General features: G+C 47.8%; 1 protein-coding gene across 4 annotated transcripts in view; it reads right to left on the bottom strand.

The window, feature by feature from the left end:
* SZT2 (SZT2 subunit of KICSTOR complex) overlaps positions 1-17,171 on the bottom strand; it is a 51,368-nt gene that overhangs the window by 29,223 nt on the left and 4,974 nt on the right. For 3 of the 4 annotated variants that reach the window (XM_032625540.1, XM_032625550.1, XM_032625568.1), the window contains exons 2-11: positions 11,565-11,690; positions 11,081-11,254; positions 10,601-10,771; positions 7,156-7,287; positions 6,252-6,393; positions 5,733-5,839; positions 1,652-1,862; positions 1,259-1,429; positions 602-836; positions 291-420 (exon numbers count right to left, since the gene is read on the bottom strand). In XM_032625540.1, the coding sequence (XP_032481431.1) occupies positions 291-420; positions 602-836; positions 1,259-1,429; positions 1,652-1,862; positions 5,733-5,839; positions 6,252-6,393; positions 7,156-7,287; positions 10,601-10,771; positions 11,081-11,254; positions 11,565-11,690 (1,599 nt within the window). Of the gene's footprint in view, positions 1-290; positions 421-601; positions 837-1,258; positions 1,430-1,651; positions 1,863-5,732; positions 5,840-6,251; positions 6,394-7,155; positions 7,288-10,600; positions 10,772-11,080; positions 11,255-11,564; positions 11,691-17,171 lie in introns of those variants that run through there. The other variant, XM_032625558.1, reaches the window with a different exon arrangement.

Raw genomic sequence — 17,171 nt, 5'->3', positions numbered from 1 at the left:
ACGGGCAAGGGGGCTCGCAGTCGGCTGGGAGACAACCACCTAGACATTCTGCAAGTCTTTACCTCTGACACCCGTGGTCTGCTGAGGACAGCCTCTCTCTAGAGACCCTTCCTTCCCCCGGGGGCATGGAAGGAGGGAGGGGGCTCTCAAGGCGAAAGCTCAGGGTCCTGGTTTGGGGGCCTTAGATTTGAGAGGAGAGGAAAACGAACGTGGTTCTGGGCTCTAGATGCAGTGCCAATCCAAGTCTGGGTGGGCACAAGATGGGGAGAGTGAGCGCTGGGGCCCCTCACCGGGGTGGTGGAGCCGGGCGGGATGTAGAAGAGAGGCACTCCGCTCTTGGTGCTGTCGGGAAGCGTGAAATGTTCCGGGACTGAGGAGAAGGACTGAAGGTGGGCTAGCATCTGGTCCGTCTGATTAATGCTGCAGAACAAGTGCCAACCCTGAGCCTCACCGGACTCCGGTGAGTCAGAGGAGGGGAGCCCCAGGGGCACAGGGGGCCCTGGACACAAGCCTAGTGCTCGGGGTGACCCTCTCTAGCCCCCACATCTGTCCCTCCACACAACAAATGGGGCACCCCTCACTGAGCGGTGACCTCACTCACCTCTGCAGCGTGTTCCAGAACCGCCGGATAACGTGGGTCCGATACAGCGAGCGAATGGGTTGCCTTAGTGCACAGGACACATCGTGCAGGATGTCATAGCCACCTTCCATTGTCACTTCCACCCGGGTGCCTCGAGGGCCCTCAGGCTCCAGGGGCCAGGGTGCCACAGCCACGTACTCAATGCGCATGTTGTGTTTCCACAGCAACACCAGCTTCACCTCCAGCTGGGACCCTCCTTCAGGGGAAGAAGGAGAGCTGGTTAGGGCAGGAGGGCATGGGACTCCAGGCCCGGTACTGAGTCCTATCTGAAACCCCGCCTACCACATGGAACTCTAGCCTGGCCAAAGGTTCCAAGCGTGGTTCCACAGAATGCAGGCCCAGAGCCTGCCAACTGACACAAACTGAAGTTTGTAGGAGTAATCTGAAAACAAAGCTAAGTTCAGGACACCACACCATCGTCAGCTGACTCACCTGGGTCAAAAAGAGATGGAATTGGGAAGCTAAACGCTATGAGAACTAAGCCCTGAAGGCAACTCAGAACCCACTTGTCTCAAATGACAGGCAGAATCTGTCACTGAGACACCCTCTCATGCACGGTACATGTGTGTCTTCTGCTTTGTTCAGACTTGTGGGATACAGCAGGACCTAAACGCTTACCTTTGGCCAGTGTGACCTCTCGGACACTGTAGCCCTCTCGAAGCCGCACAGACACGGTGCTGACCAAGTCAGCCAGCACCTCCTTCTCAGTGTGCTTCTTCCGGCGCAGGGCCAAGGCAGGATTGCTACTTGCGGAGACCAGGTGCTCGTTAAACAGGCGGTGCTGAGAGCCTAGACCAGTGAGCATGGGAAAGGGGAAAGTGCTTTATCTGTTAGCTGACAGAGGCACAGAAGCAGAGGCTACACTGAGTCGCGAGAGAACGGGGCCAAAGCCATCAGCCCCAGTTATACTGCTAGTGCCCCGGGGACCCAAGCCCTAGATGGATTCCTGCATCATCTCTAGGTCCACATTATATTCCCCCGTTCCCATACCTGCCCCAGTCTGCCACTCACCGCAGTAATATTCAGGGTTCAGGGCTTCCCCACTGCGCAGGAAGGAGTAGAGGAGAAACGCCCGGTGGTAGACAGTCAGACCCAGGTTGCCTGGCTCGGGCTCAGGACAAGTGGACAGGTAGGAGCCAAATGTTGCCATCGCGATGAACTTCATCAGTTCCACATTGGGCACATGGCCAAAACTACAGTCATAAGAATAAACTCCTCCTACCTGAAGAAGTGAGCAATTAGAGACCTAGCTCCAAAAGAGCCACCGGGCTGGGTGGCTGCTCCCATCCCTGACCCACACGGTGGGAAGTGGGCCAGTGCTCTCCCAAGACAGACCACTGCTCTGCAGCTTTCCTTCCCTGAGCCCTTCTGTCTGAAGCCCATGCCATCTAGCCACACCCGTCTTGCTCCACATCAAATACGAGCCGGCCCCCGTTCACTGAAGATTTTGGCCACTGGTTCATTGGATTCCTGTCATCATCTCAAGACTACAGTGTCTAACAAAGTGCTTCTCAAACTTTAGGGTGCACACAAAACACCTGGGGATTTTGTTAAAATGCAGCAGGTCTGGGGTGGGGCCTGAGATTTTGCATTTCTAACAAGCTCCCTGGTGATGCCAAGGCTGCTGGACTGTGGACAATATTTTGAGCACAAAGCCTAAAGATTGGAGATTGGCAAACAACATATAACCTGTGGTCAAATCTAGCCTATCATCTATTTTTGTAAATAAAGTTTTATTGGGACTTCCCTGGTGGTGCAGTGGTTAAGAATCCGCCTGCCAATGCAGGGGACATGGGTTCGAGCCCTGGTCCGGGAAGATCCCACATGCCGCAGAGCAACTAAGACCGTGCGCCACAACTACTGAGCCTGCACTCTAGAGCCTGCAAGCCACAACTGCTGAGCCTGCATGCCACAACTATGAAAGCCCACACGCCTAGAGCCCGTGCTCTGCAGCAAGAGAAGTCACCTCAATGAGAAGCCCGTGCACCGCAACGAAGAGTAGCCCCTGCTCGCCACAACTAGAGAAAGCCCGAATGCAGCAGCAAAGACCCAACGCAGCCAAAGAGATAAATAAATAAAATAAGTAAAATAAATAAAGTTTTATTGGAACACAGCCATGCCCATTCATTTTCTTATCGCCTGTGCCTCCCTTCAGGCTATAAGAGCACAGCTGAGTAGTTGTGACAACCACATGGCCCACAAAGCTTAAAATGTTTACTAGTCAGGGGACTTCCCTGGTGGCGCAGTGGTTGAGAATCTGCCTGCCAATGCAAGGGATATGGGTTCGATTCCTGGTCCGGGAAGATCTCACATGCCGTGGAGCAGCTAAGCCCTGCGCCACAACTACTGAGCTTGCACTCTAGAGCCCGTGAGCCACAACTACTGAGCCCGCGCGCCACAACTACTGAAGCCCACAGGCCTAGAGTCCATGCTCCGCAACAAGAGAAGCCACCACCATGCAAAGTCCATGCACCACAACGAAGAGTAGCCCCCGCTAGTCGCAACTAGAGAAAGCCCGTGTCCCGCTGACTACACATTAGCCCTGGGCTTCACCTGGAACTACTTCCTCTTTGCAAATTCAATTGCCACATCTGACTGATTACACACAACTTTGCCCCATTTTTAGGTTCCTTCCATCCTCCTCTTGCTGCTCTTTGACTTCCTTAAGGCTCCCAGGCCTTGAACCTCTACTCTTTTCAAATCTATCCACGTCCTCCTGGCCCTCCTTTCTCAACCCAGCCTGGACCCCATGGTCAAGCAACTTCTTATGCATCATTCTCAACTCCCTGGCTGCCTTCACCTTTTCTCTGCTTCCACCTGAAAACCCCAACTAGGATCACAAGTTCTATACCCAGATCCCAAATGAGATCTCAGTGAATCGCAAATGGAAAAAAACCCTGCATAGCTGTGTAGGTTGGCACCACATCAAAACATACGACACCCAACCCAGCTAGTCCTTCAGGGCCGTCCTCAGTGCCGCTCGTCCTTCCTGGCTCTGCCTCCCTCCCTCCCTCCCTCCAGTATACATCCTCACCTTCTACTTTGGAGAGAAATCAGAGGCTCCCTTGGCAGAATTTATCTACATCTTCACTTCTATCCTTCTAGTCTCAAAGAAGAAGTGACACTCTCCTGCTCCTAAAGAGTCCCTCCATCCGTTTCTTGAGCCAATGCCCTCCTGTCAATTTAGGGACTTTACTCCATCCGGCTTCCTTTCCTTTCCCTTATTTTCAAACTCTGCTTCACCACAGCTCCTTGGAAACATGCTGAAGTCTCTAGCTTAAAAAACAAAACAAAGCAGAACACCCCTCTCCTTCCACCCTGTACTCCCCTCTGGCTGCCATTCTCTCTCTCGCTCCCAACTTGATCTGAACAACCAAATTCTGGGTGTCAACACTTTTCTCTACTTCCTTCTCTTCTATCCACTCTTCAATCCACTGCAATCATTTCCCTCGCCACCTCTTCACTGAAATGACCTGGAAAAAAATCCCCATAACCACCTCCTAATCGCCAAACCCAAAGGGCACTTTTCTTTTTATTTAACATCTTTATTGGAGTATAATTGCTTTACAATGGTGTGTTAGTTTCTGCTTTATAACACAGTGAATCAGTTATACATTTACATATATCCCCATATCCCCTCCCTTTTGAGTCTCCCTCCCACCCTCCCTATCCCGCTTCTCTAGGTGGTCACAAAGCACCAAGCTGATCTCCCAAAGGGCACTTTTCATTCCTCATTTTACATGATCTCTCTGCTGCATCTCATGCTGTTAAGTTCTGCTTTTCTCCCCCAAACTCTGAAATTTTTGACACCAGAGCTCCTGGCTCTTGTCTGATGATTTTCCTTCATTCTTTGCTGGGCCCTCTTCCTATGAAAGATCTTTGAACACTGGCGGCCCCCAGGTTCTTTGGGGACCCTCCTCCCTTCTCAAACACCATGTGTCGGCTGCCAAATCCTAACTTGCTATCTCTCAGCTAGTGCTGTCTCTTGAGTATCCGATCTGCATATCCAACTGCTAGCTGCTATGAACAGCAGTCATTTATTACGTAATTATGCTAAGCCCTTTAAATGCATCATCTCACCCATTTACAAATGAATCCAACCAAGAAGCGACAGTGATGTGCCCCATGTCACACAGCCAGTAACTGAAGCCAGGATGCCGGCCAGGCATGCCTAACTCCAGAGGTGATGCTTTACAGCTACCCTGTTGACCCACAGGCAACTCAAACACAACATGCACAACACCTGGTTTCACCGTCCTGTCCTCACTCCACCCCAACTGCTGCTCTCTGTTTGCTCTGCCAGATACACAGTCATCAGTGAAGTCAGAAACCTGGAGACATCCTTAGCCCCTCTCTCTTGCTCATCCCTTACATTCTGCTGATCACAAGTTATGTTGACTCTACCGCTTCATTTCCTCAATCCTACCCCCTTCTCTCTTACCCTGAATTCCCCCAGTTTAAACCGCGATCCTCTCTTACCTGACCACTGCAATTAACAGCCTCCCTGCCTTCTCTCCTGCCCTTCCCCCAGCAACACGAGTGACCTTTATAAAACATAAACCCAGCTAGTGGTTTTCCTTCCATATATCTGTATCACCCGCAGAATTATGCTGGAACGCCTAACACAGCAGAAGCAGCTTTCCATGCGTGGCGTATGCCTACCCTCCAGCCTTGTTTCCCACAGCTCTCTGCCTCCTATCCTATAGTCTGTCAATCCAAACTGGCTGCAGGTCCCTGAATATACCTACTCCCTCCTCTGCTTAAGCCAGTTTGAGCTGGGTTTTCTGACCCTTGCAACCAAAACAGTAATAATTAATCTAATAAGAGAGGTGGGACTGGAACTGACTGCCAGACTGCAAATTCTGCATTCTTCTTCCTATAACATGCTGTCTCTCACGTCCTAAGGAAAGAGGACAAAGATGAGAGTCCTCTCCCACCACAGTACCTACCCTGTTCTAGACATGATGTCCCCCACACCCTCCAGAACTATGTCATTGGCTTTACCTGGGAAATCATTGCAAGAAAGTAACCAGCCACAGCCCACCTTGTGATATACGACACTTCCCTCTCCTCCTTCCCAGAAAGTCCTCACCTGCACAAAGGAACAAGCCACAGTGCTACTGCGAAGCTGGTTCAGCAACGTCTCACAGACAGCAACATCAGGGACACTGGTCACCCCATCTGTGATCACAATGATACCTGGAGCAGGAAGCATCAGACTCAGACCTGGGGACCCTGGCCTGATCAAAGTCACGGGGAGGCATCTGATGGACGGGGCGTCAGTGTCCACCAACCAATGTGTTTTATAATCCTCCAGCACTTTTCCTTCTCTCCTTCCCTCCCGTTCCTTCCTCTTGAGGGCTGGATCCCAACTTCCTCCTAAGCGACGACCTTGGTGCTCTACTCCTTCCCACTAGGGTCCATGACGGTTGTCAGAGCAGGGGGTACTTGAGATATACGCTAATAAACACTTACCTTTTACAAACAAGGAAACAGACACTCTTCCCTGGGGCCCACTGATCCCCTGGAACCTCTATCTTTGCTGATAATGCCCCCTTCCCTTCCTATATTCCCCGTTTTCCCCAATCCCACCGACATTCCTTCTACTGACCTGCACTAGAGTTTGATGGCAGCAACTGCAGTGCCAAGATGCCCTGACGGATCATACTGACCAGTCCAAGATCAGCTGTCACCATGGAGACTCCCACTTTCCGGCCCGGGGGCTCCCCTGAGTCTGGGGACTGGTCCTCTGCCTGGTTCAAGTTACAGAAAAGATAGAATGGGACAGATGGCACTGCTGCCCCCTCCACAGCAAAACCAGAATTTATAGCCCAGCATTGCCCAGGCCAGGTGGGTCTAATCCTGTGAGGACCCCAATTCCCCTACTGTGCGGCCAAGTCCTGACTATGCTCCCTCCCCTAGTGTGTGCTTGGATACTGTCCCTCAGATGGGCAGGGGGTCCAGCACCAGATGAAGCACCACACTGCACTGCAGCAGGGCTTCCCCACCTTTTGCCAATAAGGCCCCTTTTCCATATTTTTCCCATCGCCATTATGAAATGTCTTACACATCAATCAGATTAAGTCTTCAGACATACAGATCTGCCTGGCTACTTCTAGGATATCTAAAGGAATGAGAAAGTGCACTGTAGTGAGCCCAAGCAGCTTTATCACTGATTGTACAAAATACTAGAGACCAAAGTCACCCATGATCACCTTCTCAGAGCCACTGGGGGAGAAGATGCAGGACTGAAAAAACACAAGCAAATTGCCTTCACGTTTTCTCCCAGCAAGAACGTGTGTCTTGGGGAGTGTATCCGAGCGCTCTTCAACAGGAAACCTGTTGTGTGCACTCACTAGCACTTCTTTCCTTGGCTCCCTCTGTCCCCGGCTTTCAGCCCTTTTTTTCTGCTGTCTTTTCCCTCTATAATATTTGGCTTGTCCTTCCTCTCTCCTCTCTGTCCCTTAACAGCTCCTCTTTCTAAGTGGCCTCTACCCACTTTCTCTCCCACATACCTGGCTCTGGGGATCATACTGCTGCTGCAGCATGGTGGCCACCTTATCTTCAAAGAGACAGAGCTGCTCATACACCTGTTGCAGGAACACCTCCCGCTGGGAAGGGTCCAAAAGGCAGCCCTGGACCAGCACCTGAGAAGCACGATGGAAAGAGCAAGCCATGAAGGTCAGGGGGACATGGGCAGTACCCCTCTGGTCTCCCTATTTATTCTCCACACTGGGCTTCCCCAAGCATGGATGCACCAGAAGATCTTCCAGTTTCCTCCACCTCGGCCTCCGGAACATTGTCTATAAGCTGCCCTATCTGGCCAGGCAAAGCCTTTCTCATTGACTCATACTTTCTTATTCTTGCTGATTTCTAAGCACTGCACACAGAAGCTGTTCTGGACCTTTTCTCTTTTTTAAGCTCAAAATCTTATTCCCCCAGTGAATGCTCCTTCCTTCCTTTTACCCTCAGCAGATAATTCCCACCCCCCTCTTCACAGAGAAAGGAAACAAGTCAACAGGAACTACCCACTCACCCTAACCCTGAGGGTGTACTACTCTCCAACCCATCGAAAATGTCCTCAGTGTTTGCTAGATGTTTATATCTATGTGTTCTAGTTCTTCCTTTCAGGCTCAGAAGAAAAGATTCCTCTTCCTCCTTTTTCTCCCTAAAGCTAATCGCTCCATCTACTCTTGGATCTTTTATCTAATAGCTTCATTCTCTCTCCATGGGGTTTCCTTCCTTCTACTCTAGATATAAATAAGTGCCCCCATCCTAAAAATTTTATAAAGGCCTGGTGGTCCCTGTGGTGGCCCTCGGGATCTCTCCTCTCTCCCTGCCCCCATCAGACTCCTACAACCTGCCCACTTCTCCCCAACCCCTGACCTCCCGTGCAACAGCTACTTCTCTCTATTCAGAACTGGGTGAGTGGGTGGGGACAGCCAGAAGAGGGCAGAGCGGGACTCTGGACCACTAAAGGCCTGACTGTGAGAAGAGAAACAGAATCAGAGGAATAGTGGGAACTGGGGCTGTGAAAAGGTGAGAAAGATGCTCAGAGCTGTATTGTTTAGAAGAGTGAAAACCGGGTCAACCTAAGGGTCCAACAGTAAAGGTTTGGCTAAATATAAAATATGATAAAATATGAAGGCAAGTGGTCATTAAAAATTGTGTTTTCAAAAATATTTAGTGACGTGGAAAAATGCCCGTATCACACGTTAAAAAAGCAGGATGTAGAACTGTGTGTTTAGAATGAGCCTGATGTTTCTCCTCTCTCTGGATGGAGGGGTGGTGGCGAGGGAAGTAAACACAAACTCAAAGAGAAGAAACACAGTCCACAACATGTCAATAGTAGTTATAGTTATTTCTGCGTGGTTATTATGAGTGAGTTTTGTGAGTTTTTTATATTTTACGTATTTTTCAAATCTTCTTCACTGGGCATGTATTATAAATGTGACTTTTTGTTTGTTTGTTTGTTTGTTTGTTTTGAAAAACAGCAGGATGCATCTTGAGGGAGCTACAGAGACAAGTGAGGAAGCTGTCTGACTTCTTAGCTGACTTAGTGGCAAGTGGCCCTGGAGGCTTACCTAAGTTCTCACTCCTTGTCTTCTCCACAGCTGCTGTCCTTGTTCAGGACTTATCTCCTCTCCCATGCTGCAATACTCTTCTGCCTGTTCTCCCCAATCCAGAATTTGTCCCCCAACCATCTTTCTCACCAGCCACAAACAAGTGTGACCTTCCTAGTGTTCGCATCTGATCCTGTCACTGACATTCCAAACCTCCAGTGGTTCTCTACCCATGGCTAATAGTTTTAAAAGCTAACATTTGCATGTTTTCTATGTGGCAGGCACCGTTTTAAATGCTTGACATGTATTAATTCAATCACCATGCAACACTGGTATTGTTGACATCCCCATTTTGGAGAAAAGACCCAGATGCACAGAGAGGTTAAGTAACTTGCCTAAGAGCACACAGCCAGTAAGTGGTATAGCCAGGAAGCACATAAGGCACTGTTATTCCAGATCCAGTGCTCTTCACCACCACACTAAACTCTCCTACAGAATAAAGTATAAGTTCTTAGCCATGACATTCAAGGCCTTTCATAATTCTGCCCCCACTTATCTCTCCAGTCTCCTCTTTACCACCCCCCTAACCCTCCCCCCATCATTCAAACTTCATTGTGTCCAACTGAGTAACATGTAGTTCCCTAGAACCCCTGTGATTGAGAGCACAGTTTCATAGCTCTGTGCCTTTGCTTTTGCTGGCCCCTCTGCCTGGAAAGCCCATTTCCTCTTCTTTGAATAGTTAACATCAATTCATCCTTCAAGATTCAGTTCAAATGCCTCTTTGTCCAAAAGTCTCTCCTGTTGCTGCCCCAGGTTTGGCTGGGTGCTCCCATATCACGAGTCAAAACTTATCAGTGCCCTTATCACATTCAACTGAAATTACCCCCTTTAATATCTGTCTCCGCAACTAACTCTCAACCCCTCCCATCAGGATAGGGACAGGGTCTGATTCATGTGTCTCCAGGACCTAGCCCAGGCCTGGCATAGATCAGGCTTTAGTAAGTGTTTGTCAAAGTGAACCAAGTGTTGAGTGATTACCTAATATCCAAGCTTTTCCCGCCTTGACTGTGAGCACCTGCAAAGTCTGGGGATGTAGCCCACAACCAACAGTCCTAACACCTGCACTAGGAGAACACTTTAAACCAGGGCAGAGGGCTGGGATCCAGGCATGTACCAATTGCCTTGTGTATATTTCAGCCCCTCAGATACTGTTCCTTGCATCCCCCTCTCTCAAAGCCAGTTTGATAGCTAAGGTGACAATGAAGCCATCAGGGACAATTTCAGGGTAAGCCTCTACCAGTGAGTTGAGGGTGGTTAAGAGTAGATGAAGGGAAACTGGACCAATGCTTATCTAAGCCCAATACAGATATTCCAGTAACAGACTTGGCCGTTTTCCAAAAAGGAGTGCCTTCTGATGGCCTGCTTGGGTGCTGGATAAGCCCTGTAATTATCGTGTGGTCAGCGTTACACCCACCAGTTCACAGGGCTCTGGGAGAAAAATGACCCTCCTCTGTCCTTGGAAGAAATGATGTTTCTGGGTCTTTGTTTCTCCTGCTGGTAGTGCAAGGAGTTAGGACATTAGCTAACCTTCTGATGGAACTAAAGGGAGCGGGGGAGAGAAAACAGTCATTCAGTGGCCAGGACCAGAGACTTAGAGGAGGAATGAGAGGGGCATTTGTCCAGTCAATGCCAACTCACCTAATGCTATGGGAAGGCCCTTTAAGACCAGAGCAATGGATGCTTCTTAAGAGGACAGAGACTCACAGAGATGACTAGGAACAGGTTCGAGGAGAGCTGGGGACTTTGGGCACGGACAGTGGAGACAGGATAAGGACTTGGTCAGTGGACTATCCGAAATTAGGTCTGAGGATACAAACTTGAAGAAAGGATGCAATACCTGGTGGGACTGCAAGCCAATGATTGAGGAGTAGGCCTGGATAGTGACGTAGATCTCAGGTTGGAAGTCGATGCAAGATCCAGGCACTCGGAAGGGCCGGAGCAGCCCGCCTAGGCAGCGGGAGAGGGCATGGAAAACTTCATCAAACAAGATCTCGCCTGTGGAATCATCCTGAGGGCAATGCAGAGAAAGGTCTCTCAAGGGTAACCAAAGGCAGCCCTGAGTGGAGGGCAGAAACAAGCAGCTTCCATGGGTCAGTGGGACTCTTAAGGTTGATCACACATCCAAATACGGTGCCACAGATGAATGGGATCTGTCTTCAAACACCCCCCACTCCTTCCGTTGTGTAAAGGAAACCTGTCTCCTTTCCAAAACGGCATCATTGTGGGATCATTCTTTACTTATCCCAGGCCCCTCCTCTTCTCCTCACTTCCCACCCAATCCTTTCTTCCCACTGTCTCCCCTCAACCAACCCCTTACCACAATGCCAGTAGATGGGCTGAGGTCCAGCTCAATGACAAACCGATACTGCCAGGCCAGGAAGGTGACCCGGGTGGATGGTACAAGGAGGAATGGCCTGGGGACCACCGGTTCCTCTGGCTGCCATCCAGGAGGCAGGACACTGAGGACTTCCAACTCCTGCTCAGACTGAAGCTGACATTTAGGATGGGGAGGAAAGGGAAGAGTCAGGAAGTCACCCCTTTCTTTCCAGGACCTGACTTCCATATCCAAAATGACACACCATTGGTTCTACCTTCTGCAACCCAACCAAGCACTCTTCCGAGCTGGAAAAACAATTAAACAAGATTTCCCCTGGGGAATCATCTTGTGGGCAAAGTCACTTGCCCCTCCTAGAATCAGACCCCTCAGAGTTAGTCTCCCCTCCTGTGTGTTTCCAGTACCCTCCTAAAAAAACAGATCCTCGGGGCTAGCCCTTCACATCCTGTGTGTCTCTGGGCCTCACCAGCATCTCCTGGGGCGTGGCCTGCACAGTCTGATGCAGGTGATTGAGGAACCAAGCCAGGCGAACATTTCGGGATATTCGATAATCCTTTTTCATCAACAGGAACACCTGCCCAGCTTCTTCCACCTGGGGACAAAGAGATATTTAATAAATCCATAAAAATTCACTAGTTCCTAGTACATATAGATCATGGTGCAAGTAACTTGTCCAAAGAGCTGAGAATCCATTAGTGAGAGGCAAGGCAGCAGAAGTGAAACGTTTACCCCCACCTCAGTGCAAGGGCTTCCCAAGGATTCAATTCTCAACTCTTGGCTCCCATTCCCCCTATAAAGACCTCTATGTAGACCAAGTGACTTTTGCACATTTCAATGGGTATGTGAGTTTCTCCTATAAACTCTAAGTTCTTTGAGGGTGGGGATTGTGCCTTGCTCTATTTTTGTGTCCCTGTGCTTAGCAAATTGCTTAAAACAGAGCAGACAATAATGCCTGGCAGTTTCTCCTAATAAGCCCTGACATCAGCACGCACTAAAGCATCTTCACTGGGTGAATGGCAAGCCTACTAAAGACCTCAAAGCCCAACTTCTGTGGGTCACAGTCTCCCACCCACACCCTTCTCAGCTGTCAACGCTCTAGTTCCTTCCTTCCGCTGCCTCATGGGCAGTCGGTTCAACTGTGTCCTAACAAGTGTCAGTTCCCTGGCCCGTGTCCTCACCTGTCACTACACAAGCCCAGCTAAATCTTGACTCAAGATGAATTTGACCTTCTTCCTTATCCACACAAATACCACACCAGCTGTACTCTGACAGAAAGAAACTTGTCAACTCGCCAGTGGTGCCACTTCTAGTGGCCTTTACCAATCCTTTTATTTCTCCTTGGTCAGTAACCTTTCCTTATCCCACTCAGGTTTTCCAATCTCTCAACCCCCGCCATCCCAGCAGATAAATGTGCCTACTGTTTCGCAGAGAAAATAAGGGTCAACTGGTGTGAACTCCCCCAATGTTTCCTCCAGATTAACCCTTATCTGTAACATTCCTTTACCCCCTTACTCTTGCCTCAGATGAAAAGATTACTCTCCTCCTGTTTAGACAAACTGCAAATTTCTCCTCCAGTGTTCCTAGTGAGGTGGAAATGACAGGCTGTGAGGAAGTGAGCAGAAGTCAGTGACTACCTGTTGAGAAACGGGATGTTGAAAGGAAGTGAAGATTTTTTTTTTCAATAATGGGGAAATATGCATGGAGAAGAGATGGAAAAAGTCCTGGAAAAGCAATAATGAAGGGTGCCTGATGTCGGAGAAGAGTGTGGAGAGCAGAGATGCAATGACTAAAGATGAAGGAAGTCTTTCTTCCTCAGAAGGCAAGCATAAAGAGGTATAGAAACAGATATTAGGAAATGGCATGGATGAGAGGAGAAGGAAGAAGAGGGAAGGAACTCATATTTATTGAGCACCTAAAATACATTCAATTGTACACTGTAAAAGTTCAGTACAAGAATTTCAGACTCAAACAGCCTGGGTTTGAATCCCAATTCAGTCTCTTAATAGCTGTGAGATTGTGGAAAAGGTACTTAAACTATTTAAGCCTCAGTGTCCTCATTTGTAAAATGGAGATAAATCCTAATACCAATCTAATTGTGCTGTCCTGCAGATGAAGGGAAACCGTGCATATGAAGCACTCAGCATGGTGCATGGCACTTATAAGAATATAATAGAAGTCAACTATTACAGGTTATTACCAGGCCCAGTACTAGGCTCTTTACCTAAGTAACTGCATTCAGTCTTCACACAAAACATTTAATAGAAGAAAGCTGAGGTCCAAAAAAGTTAATTTCTCAGCAGAATTCTTAGCAGAATTCGTAGGCATAGGGTCAGAAGTCAAACCCAGGCTTGATGAGCTGCAAAACCCATCTACTGAGTGTGACAACTGGATCAAACTGGGGACTTAAGAGCAGAAAAGATTTAAAGTGGTTACAAGAAGGAACACGATGGGGGTTTATAAATAGAAAGGATGCTTTGACATAATCAAAAAGACAATTTAAACATCAATATGATGTGATTTAGTATTATTTTGTGTTTTGTCTCTGTACCATCTAAAATCACATTTTGGGAAATACTATTCTCTGTTGTACTGTTTTCCTGCACTGGCCTGAGGCAGGCTCTGGCTAGGATTTTGGATTTTATCCAAGAGTTAGGTCAAGCTACCAAACTCTTTTTTCAGCAGGGCAGTACTATTATATCTGCATTCAAAAAGAATTCCATCTGGCTACCACATGACTTGGAAAGATCCCCTAACAACCAGGGGAGATGACAATGGCCGAGACCAGAGCTACTCAAAGTAGCCATTCTGTGAACTGCTTGAGACTGTTCCTGAAGAGACAAGTAGTTGTGCTAGAATGTAAAACCAGCACTGACTTTCACTGAGAGAGTCTTGGAAAAGTCAGTTGAACTAACCTTCAAGACAAGTGATCAAGTGAAGTGAGTTCAATTGTACTTTAAGGAATCTTTAAAATAAGATGGATAAGGGGCTTCCCTGGTGGCGTAGTGGTTGAGAGTCCGCCTGCCGATGCAGGGGACACGGGTTCGTGCCCCGGTCCGGGAAGATCCCACATGCCGAGGAGTGGCTGGGCCCGCGAGCCATGGCCGATGGGCCTGCGCGTCCGGAGCCTGTGCTCCGCAACGGGAGAGGCCACAACAGTGAGAGGCCCGCGTACCGCAAAAAAAAAAAAAAAAAGTGGACAAGAACTGGTGATTACCTGAGGTAGGGAGGAAAGTAACCAAAAAAAAGCCAAAAACACAAGGTGTCAAGGATGACTAAGGCAACATCAGAAACCAGTAAGTTGCAGGATGATTTCCGTTAGCTAGAGAAATCAGATATAGCTATTTCCCATCATTTCTAACCATCATCCCCCTCAAAAGGTCCCATCAAACTGAACGCTCTTATTGCCAAACTCCTGAAAAGACAAAAGGGGTCTACCGGCAAAGAAGGAAACTGCAGCAATTACCTGCCCTCTCTTTCTCTGATCCTTGGTCTCAAGAGGAGATACTCCCATAAATAAATAAATAGAAAAGACGGCCTTCTCCCTGATTAACATCTCGAAAATTCTGCCAGATTGCCTAATTTCTTTCCCACAGTGTTAGTCTATTAACTTGGGTATACTTACATATTGTACTGTAAAACATTTAATATTAACTTTTCATTGGTATTTTGTCAACACCCTTATAAGAAATTCAAGGCCTGATGGCTTCCATATGTATGATTAGAGCACCAATAAACACCATAAAATATATTCATTTGTATTGGGCTTTGGCTTTCTCAGAGAAAGAGCAACTGTGCTCAATGCCAGTAGGCAACCTCTCCCTCAGGATTGGCTGAACTGGTGTGGATATGATATTAGTGACCTCTCTCGTCTACAAGTTGACTATGCTGGATCCTTGCCAAGGTTCTTATCTAAAAAAGGACGGGCTGGGCTCAGTATTATCAGAATAGGAAGGATATCCCAGTTCAGCAGCCCTTTCTGTTTATCACTCTATCCCCAGAGCCTGGTGCATTGCTTGGCAATAGGATGCTCAATAAAATTTTGCTGAATAAGTGAATTCACTATATGTTCTAAGCTAAGCAAAGCAAACGCGGCATTTAAAATGAATCACAGGCAGTACAACTTTTCTTAAGGTAAGGTAGTCTTAACACTAGTCTCCATGTTTTTCCTTTTGTTCTTCTTTGGTGCTTAGTGAAGACTTTTTTTCAAATGCCAGCCTGTTTCAGTTATGCAAGGAAATATCCAGGAAAGGAGTTTTGGCCCATACTGAGCCAGGGTTAAAGGAGGGAGCACCATAAGGACAGTTGGGGACACTTGGCTCACTTCATCTTCTAGGACTAAAATCCTGGCCACTCTGGGTTTAATAAATGAACCTTTCCATGATTCCCTACACTGTTTGTTATCTCTGCTAGGCATTCACAAAGCAGTCTGGACTACTTAATAGCATCCACCACAGTTCATAACGAAGAATTTGTGTATTTTTTAATGTTGGTTTCCCCTACAAGTGTAGAAGCTCCAGGGAGGTAGGGGCTGTCTGTATTGTTCTTTGTTGTATCTCTAGTAACTAGCGCAGTGCCAAGACACACTAAGGGTTTGAATATTTGTTGAATGAATGTATGAATGAGGGAAATTGCTCTCGCAAGCTATATTTATTCTCTTCTCTATTTCAAGCTATGTTCTTAGTATCTTACCAGAGATTCCTAATTTTTCATTTTTATCAACATCTGGCTTTTGTTGTTCAAGAGTTCTCATCCTTCCTCATCTGCTTTATGGAAAAACTAACCCAGTCTGTTGTTTGGACTTTGCCTCCCTGAAAGTTGTTTTTACCAAGTTTTTTTTCACTAGTATGTTCTTTACTGGTATCATCTTCTTTTCTACAATTCTGGAATCGGGGGAAGGGGAGTTGTGTAAACTTGAATAGATTTGTTTTAGACAGAATTACAGTATTATGGAAAGAAAATGTGATATCATAGCTGAGACTCCGGGCTTGAATTTTAGTTTCCTCCTCTATAAAATACCACCACCTACCCCAATGATGGGTGAAAGCACACTGTAAAGTTAAAAGTGTCACACAAATGCACACAGTAGTGGTAACAAGGTGCTGCTTCTTTGAGTCTGGGGGAAGTCCTGCACAGCCATTCCCCTCAGCGTTTTTGGCTCACCCCCACTTAGCTGGCAGAGTTGGAAATTTCTTCACACTGAGCCAGAGTCTGTCTTGTTGATATTACCTTGGCCTGCTCTTGAAATCTGTTCTCTTGAACATATCTAACTCACTTTGGGTTTTACCTCCTGAGGCCACACAGGGAAAAATCTGAACCTCTGCCAAAGGAGAAGCTATCAAACATCTGATGATGGTTCTGAGTCTTTGATTCTCCATAATAAACATCTCCAGGTTCCTTGAATGTAGCTCAAACGGCATGGTTTCGGGCTTCCCTGGTGGCGCAGTGGTTAAGAATCCTCCTGCCAATGCAGGGGACACGGGTTCGAGCCCTGGTCCGGGAAGATCCCACACGCCGCGGAGCAACTAAGCCCGTGCACCACAACTACTGAGCCTGTGCTCTAGAGCCCGCGAGCCACAACTGCTGAAGCCCGCGTCCCTAGAGCCCGTGCTCTGCAACAAGAGAAGCCACCGCAATGAGAAGCCCACACAACGAAGAGTAGCCCCCGCTTGCTGCAACTAGAGAAAGCAAAGACCCAACGCAGCCAAAAATAAATAAAAAGAAAATAAAACAAAAAGAAAACGGCATGGTTTCAAGTTCCCTCACTATTTTAGATCTTAGATCACGTGCCTACGAATGAACTCTGGTTGGTCTACTTTTCAACTTAAAATGTGGGGGCCAGAATGGAGCACAATAGCCAGGTGAGGTCACAGATTCAGAATCTCCTAGATTCTATTTACTTCAGGCGAAGCTTTACCATGCTACTGACCCAAGAAACCTCTCTGACTTTCTCGCTTCTGCTGCTGCTTAGACACATCCCCCATTCTCTCATGCAGCTGGCTTTTTTGGGACACACACAATTATTCAATTCGTCCTATTACATTGGATAAATCCAGCCTATTTTCTATTGTGAAGC

This window comes from Phocoena sinus, chromosome 1, assembly GCF_008692025.1.
Source record: "Phocoena sinus isolate mPhoSin1 chromosome 1, mPhoSin1.pri, whole genome shotgun sequence".
NCBI lineage: Eukaryota > Metazoa > Chordata > Mammalia > Artiodactyla > Phocoenidae > Phocoena > Phocoena sinus.
The sequence above is the reverse complement of the archived record's forward strand: the minus strand, read 5'-3'. Positions and strand labels throughout refer to the sequence as shown.